Consider the following 6,985-nt stretch of genomic DNA (forward strand, 5'->3'; position numbering starts at 1 on the left):
ATGATAGACACTGATAAACACTGATAGACTATCAATATCACTAATAGACATTGATGGAAGTCTATTCGTGTCTATGAGCGTCCATTATTGATAGTTCTAAAATCTTGCTATATTTTGTAAATATTTTAAACAGTTTTACCATTTAAAATAATTTTCTTATTAATTAATTAAATAATTAACTAAATTCAAAGTGAAATTATATAAAAAATGAAAAACAGATAGAGAAGAAAAACCCCTACAATTTTGGAGGGAATGAAAAACTTTATTCGTGAAAAATGAAGATGCCCGAAAATAGCTTATTCCCAGATAAAGTGTTGAAATTTTCAAAATAAATATGAATTTTGTATACTGTATCAATTCTCATGCAAACCCCAAACCCACCGAACGACCCCATCGTGACAACTTTACAAGTGAAATATTCAATAAAAGGGAGTAAACCAGGCAACATTTTTTTGTGGTTATTCGCTAAAAAAACCCATCTTCATGAGCTTGAAACTTCAAACAGACACCCCATGGCTGATATCTTCAAACTGTTACATACAAGTCAAGAAATATACAAAGTAAAAGCTTCATTGGAAAAACATGAGTTTCATCATAATCCTTTGTGACAAAATCTCTTTTCAAAAGGTTCCAAATTTGAACAAAATAGAAAGTTCAAATGTGCCTTCATACATTTTAGTTTAGTCCATTGAACCTTTTGTCATATTTCTTTTTCAGTTTATAAACCTTTCGTTCTACTCTTTTGAAGTCATTGTCATTTTTTAAAAATTTAATTTCGTCCTGAAATTTGAAATTTAGCTCTAATACATTTTATAATTTCAAAAACTTGTCTACATAAACATCTTATTGATGAAGTAAAGGAAGAAAATGGAATTACACTATGTCATTGCAACTTACAAAAGAATTTGATGACAACTTAAGTAGTTATTCATGAAAATTCAAGACTAAAATGAAGTGTTTGAAAGTTGAGAGAACAAGTGGGGACGTTAAGAGCAATTGCTCCTCTAAAGCTTTGTGCGCAAGGGAAGGGAGTGTGTCAAGTCATTATATCGACAATAGGTATGAGCGAAATGAAACCTGTAGATGGTTTTGAGCCAAAGACTTGACATTGTCAGGAAAGAAAGTCACCTCATACAGGTCCATTGATTTCTCGTTCATCCTGTTCACCACTTCCAATATTTTAATGATCTTCAAGTTTGGAAGTTTGTATACCCTGTCAAAATCTATTCCAATGTTTTATATACTTGAGAACTAGGAATTCTTGAAAAGGACATACTAATGATTTGCTTGTGATGGATCACAGAGATGAGTCTTTGTTATAGGTTTGATCAAAGCAGTCGAGTTGCCTCGGTTGTGCGTCTTATTATTTCGAGTTTCTTCAAAATATTGACAGAGATGACACATCCATCCCCATCTTCCTGCAACAAGCATCATCAAAATCATTGTCAAAAGAAAAAAAAAACATTACGTTGTAATTGTCTGCAAACATTAAGAAGAGAAATAATTTCAAGTACATTGCCATTCAAGGTCTTTTCACAAGGTTTATGTTTCAAACGACTAAACAAATCTAGTTACTGAAGAAATGACCCTTGAACTAGTTTGTTTGAATTGTGAATTAACTTTTTGAAGATAAAGGTACCGTAATTATAATTTCTGCCTCGTAAGTCTAGCAAGGAGCCGAGGAAAAATTCAAGTGGCATGCTGCAATGCAAGTGCACTTTCAGCCTGCTTTTCGGTTCCCAAACCTGGAAATTGTCCAATATCATGTCCTTGAATGGGCTGAAACTCATTATGTAAACCAACTGCGAATTCTTCGGAACGTTCGACGCCGCTTTGGAAGTAATCTGCAATCTGCAATGACACCCCATTTTCAGTAAAATATAATGCACAACAATCCAAGAAGATCTGACTGTCATTGCCTCTATTCACATATGTCGATTATGATACTGCCCTTTCAACTACAGAACATCTACAAAATACTTGGACTCAGATGTTGTTTGGAGCGTAATGCTTGTTATGGAAAAACTAGAAACAATAGTACAAATTAAGAAAACTCAGCAAGCTTACATGATTTCCAAGAGCTATCCCACTTAGGGCTGCTGATTCTATATTTGAACCTAGTAGCCAATCACCACAGATACCAGCTCTTCCATGAGGATCAAAGATGCATGGAATATTAGGTGAATTTGTAGGAAGTGCTGCTCCCCTGTATAGAGCATGTTAAAAAGGTTATTATTAAGGAAGTTATAATATATATATATATATACATACAACATATTAAACATTCCATCATCCATGCACTCAAGCTTTTGAGTTTAGTAGTTATTTATTTTATTTTTAAATCAAGTACTAGAGCAAGAGATCCTATATTGGATGTTCGTAATATCATTTCCTTGATATTGATAGTCACTCCGTCTTTAGGCTTGTGTTCACCTATTAATCTTAGCTTTTGAGTGATTTCTTTAATGAAGGAAAGAGAAAGAGTGGTCTAGTTAGATGTTATGTTGCTCGTTTAAATGAAACTTCTTCAAGAATAGCAATTACACCAAGAAGATGCAATTTGGCATGTGCACAAAGAATATGCGAAGTTACAAACCTACCTTAGCTATTAACCATTTTTAAACGATCAAGATGGTTCAGTGCCAACTTAAGCATTGTTCAACGACATTACAAAATCTCCACTTCCACGTGTTGTTTACATGTGAATTTTGTTTTGGCCAATTACCATAACTGAACTCGGGTGAAAAAGGGTTTTGGCAGTGACCCTTTAGACAATCCCATGGCTGCTTCAACACCCTCAAGCATATTTTTCTTTACTTTCTCAGCAGTAGAAGTTGGGATATTCTCCTAACAGAACATCATAGTTGATATCCATCAGTACTTAAACAAAAAAAGTTGAGGTAAATTGCTTCAAATTAGGCTATGGACACCCAAGTATCAAATGTCAACTCAAGGTGTCATACATAGTGATAGTGCTATAAGTAAATGAAATCAGAAATGAACAGGCAGTGACAGATTGACTACAAATAGTCAAATATTTTGATACAGTGCACAAGCAAGGGATAAAAAGATGGCCAAAAAAGCCATTCATTTCACTTCCATTTCTTGCTTTTATACTATTTTTGCTTTGGTGGAGCACTCTTTAATTTAATGAAAGCTCAGAATGTTACTAATTCAAAACCTTTTTTATTTCTCTTTCCATAATTGATATTAAATAATGGAATTAAAGGAACTCTTTCCCTTCATATCGAGGCCATTTTCAAACAAAGATTCCTTCATTCTCCTCCAGGCCTTAATCTAGAGTCCCCAAAATCAATCCATTGATGATAATAATCATGGAAACGTTATTAGAGATTTTCTGATAATTAAAAAAAAAAAAAAAAAAGAAGAAGGCATTTGATAAAAATGTGGGTGGAAAACCAACCTGTGGAACCTTGTTCTGTTTCCCAAATGCAGCGGTACTCAGAAAGGTCCAACAGTGGGGCCCATCATTTTGAAAATTTAGAAATTTGTTGTTATTGTTAGCCATCCATGAGATGGAATCAACCCCTTTTACAAAAGCTCCTTCAAATGGAAATGTTACTGCAGCATCTGAGGAAGGAAGAGGGTCCTCGAATGCTGCAAGGAGGGCCCATATAGAACTCAATTCTAATCTCTACAAACACAGAATAGACGGGATCAATTAAGGAGCTTTAAATACTTATTGTTCAGCAAACTAAATAAGCTGGAAAAATTATCAAAAGTTGCACCTTCATTTGTCTAGCAATCAGAGGTAAGCCAGATGTTGCAAGAAGCCGATTAGCACATTTGCCTGCCAGCATAATCAATCCAACATTTCAAAATCTAAATCAAACAGAAAATTTTCTGATAAGCATGATAAAGAAACAGAAAAACAAAGAGATTAATTGAGATTGCAGCTCGATCATAATATTAAATCATGCGAATGATATTTAAACGTCTTGCTTCAGAAATTTTGTGTTTGGGTAGTCAACGCTAACTCATAGAATCAAACCACCTAGCAATTGTCAAAAAGCAACAAAATTTGGAGTCTTCAAGCTTTAAATGGAAAGAAGGAACCATCAACTTGCCATTGTGTGCAATAACAACAGCATCAAAATGCCCGCAAGGTTTTCCATTCTCACTTAAGTGCCACATTCCATTAAAAGGCTCCAGCTTACTTATCCAGCAGGGACGGATCACATCAATCAGAGAAGTCTAGCGACAAAAAGTCAAATAGTAGGAAAGTCAGAGAAAATCAAGGGCAAAAGGTCCCATTTTTTCTTCTGGGATAACTTGTAGACTAGAATTCATTACAAAATTAACCATCAATAATCAATAGTTTCACTCATGTGATTAGGACTACTAAATATTATGCCCATTTAGATTCCATATCATTCATTCAACTATGATCAAACCATGTAATCTAAAGAGTTATATGCACAAATCTTTGCTGTTAACAAGGCAGCGGCTGTTTTAATGTTTTATTTCTTCCAGAAACTTTAGTTCACTCTTCTAAAATGCTCTTTTGCACCTGAGATAGCAACGAGTCAGCAAGTGGCCGCATTCCATTCGTACCAATGTACCTTGGACAGGAAGACATTGGAACAAACCGACCACCCAATTCAAGCTCTCCAACAGTGCCCTTCCACTCTTTAACTAGACCTGCAGCCAACCAACCATCGACCAACTGCGCAAATTGGTTATCAGTCACTGTAAAGAACTGAGCCGCATGATCAAAGATTAGGGGTTCGGGACCAAGACTTCTGGTCCCCATTCTTCCTCCCAACCCATGAATGCCCTGCAATGAAATGAAAATTTGAACTGCCCCCTCCTAGATTAACTAAGTTTATCAAAGATAAATTTTAACCAACATAAAATGGAGTTCAAAGGTTGCATACACATCCATTCACTAGACACTAAAAAGCCTTTTAATCAGGTTTGAGTTGCAATAGTTGATCCAACTTCTGATATACCTACCTCTCTCTCAGATTGTTTTACTTAATGAACAAGAAATTTCTCATTCGGAATATAATTTAATGATTAATAACCAAAAGTAGTCCTACATTTTCATTGAAGTAACAATTTAGCCTCTAAACTTTCATTTATAACGATTTAGTCTATGTACTTTCAAATGGATAACAATTTAGTGCCCTTATGTAACAATTTAGTCCCTACAATGAAAATTCCCATTAAAGTTAAGTGTCAATTTAGTCCCTACTATGTTTATCGATCTACACATAAGAATCCATTAAAATCAAATCTTAACAACATTTTTTCACAATTAGAAGGTATGAGTTTATGGGCTAAATCATAATCAAAGTGCATGGACCAAAATAGTTTTTTTTTTTTTTTTTCCTAACCCAATTCAATTATGTTTGTCAACATGAAACAGATGTCATCCATGACAGAATCAGTGATAACTAAAGAAAAATTCAAATATGAAAGAACTAACAAGTAAAAACCAACCGTGTCAAAGACGGTGGAACGAACACCCCTTTTCTCCAAACTCAGAGCACACATTATTCCCGCCATGCCGCCACCAATAATGGCAATAAGGGGGTCATCGGAGAAAGCAGAAGTGAAGGTCACTTGCTCCTGATTGAAAGTTTTCTTCAGAATCGACCTCCTAGAGGTACCGTATGATGATTTTCGACGGAATTTGGTGGTGGGTTTGTTGCCATCCATGGTGGGTTTTCTGGATTTAAGTCTGGAATTAGGTTTGGATTGCGAATCAGATGCTACAACCAAAGTGAAATTCCTATTCCGGTAGGGTTTCGAGGAGAAGATCGAAGGTTTTGAGATTTTGAGGGGTTGGAGAATGAGGGAAGAGGAAATGAAATGGGTGAAGGAAGACATGATCTTTGGAGAGAAAAGAGTGGATGAGAGGAGAGGTAAGCTTCAATAATCCCCTTTTTCGCTCTCGTGCGCGCCATTTTGTTCTTTATATTAGTTAACCAATGGTTCTTCAAACTTCATTTTTTTTTAAATGTTGAAAATTAAAAAATCTCACTTTTCCCTTCTATAGTGTCTCAAAACTAACATTGAAGTAGACTCCAATTTTAGTTTGAAATTTTAAAATATCATTCTTTTAATTCTAAAATTATTTTTGACAATTATTTTTATTGAAACACCCAGTCTTTCTTGAATCCCATTTAAAGAGAGATTCCACTAAGAGCATTTAGAGTATTCTTGAATCATCGCCTTGAAATTATCATCAATCTCTCAATGGAATCTGGTATGTTAATTATTCTTGACAATTCTTGGTAATTTGACATGAATGATTCTAGGGTTAATCTATTCAATATAGATTTAAAGTATTTATGCTAACAAGTGATGTCAGAGCATTCGACAATTATTTTATTTTGCTTTATTTTAAAATATTTATGCTAACAAGTGATATCAGAGCATACGAATTACTCAGGTGAAAAATAGTTGGTCCAAAGAAGGGCTTTTTTTTTTTATCAAGTTTATTGTCTGTACTTTGATTACTACATTGAGATTACTATTTACAATTGGTGTTTTAGCCCAAAGGCCAGACATCATTGTTGTGCTAGGTATATTGTTAGAGAACCCGCCATATATGTGAAATTATTTTGTCATATTTTAATTGTGAGTATATATTTTATTGTTTATTGTTTCAGTTTGTCTTAGTCAAATAATTGGGAATATGAGTTCAGTCCCTAAGTTGAATGGATCGAACTTCAAGTTTGGAAGGAAAACCTATAAATACTTCTTGGGTGTATGAATATGGACCTTGCATTAAGGACTGATAAACCTACTTCTACTAAAGAACAGCTGAGTATGGCTAATATTGAGAAGTGAGAACGGTCAAATCATATGTGTCTAACAAACATTAGGCACTCCATTCTGAAGTCTTTGTAGGGTTTTATCACGGAAAGTGAAAATGGCAATAAGTTCCTTGCTCAAATTGATAAATATTTTGCTAAAAGTGAAAAAGGGAAAGCAAGTAGTCTTTTGACTTCTT

The 6,985-nt window shown here is 34.5% G+C and overlaps 1 protein-coding gene across 8 annotated transcripts; it reads right to left on the minus strand.

Annotated features, from left to right (window-relative positions):
- Positions 1-816: 816 nt before the first annotated feature.
- Positions 817-5,952, minus strand: LOC120080408 (FAD/NAD(P)-binding oxidoreductase family protein). Of its 8 annotated transcripts, none has more exons than XM_090314970.1 (10): positions 5,467-5,932; positions 4,532-4,687; positions 4,089-4,215; positions 3,750-3,811; positions 3,425-3,655; positions 2,726-2,847; positions 2,068-2,206; positions 1,640-1,851; positions 1,277-1,418; positions 817-1,159 (listed from the first exon to the last, which is right to left on the minus strand). In XM_090314970.1, the coding sequence occupies exons 1-8, from the start codon at positions 5,854-5,856 to the stop codon at positions 1,690-1,692; spliced, it is 1,389 nt and encodes a 462-aa protein (XP_090171096.1). In that variant the 5' UTR covers positions 5,857-5,932; the 3' UTR covers positions 817-1,159; positions 1,277-1,418; positions 1,640-1,689. The 8 variants fall into 8 exon arrangements, with proteins under 8 accessions (XP_090171096.1, XP_038890991.1, XP_090171098.1 ...); XM_039035063.2 differs by having other exon boundaries at positions 4,532-4,798; XM_090314972.1 differs by having other exon boundaries at positions 2,601-2,847; positions 4,532-4,798; positions 5,467-5,916.
- Positions 5,953-6,985: the final 1,033 nt, after the last annotated feature.

This window comes from Benincasa hispida, chromosome 6, assembly GCF_027475165.1.
Source record: "Benincasa hispida cultivar pf3 chromosome 6, pf3_genome.v1.1, whole genome shotgun sequence".
In the NCBI taxonomy this organism is placed as follows: domain Eukaryota; kingdom Viridiplantae; phylum Streptophyta; class Magnoliopsida; order Cucurbitales; family Cucurbitaceae; genus Benincasa; species Benincasa hispida.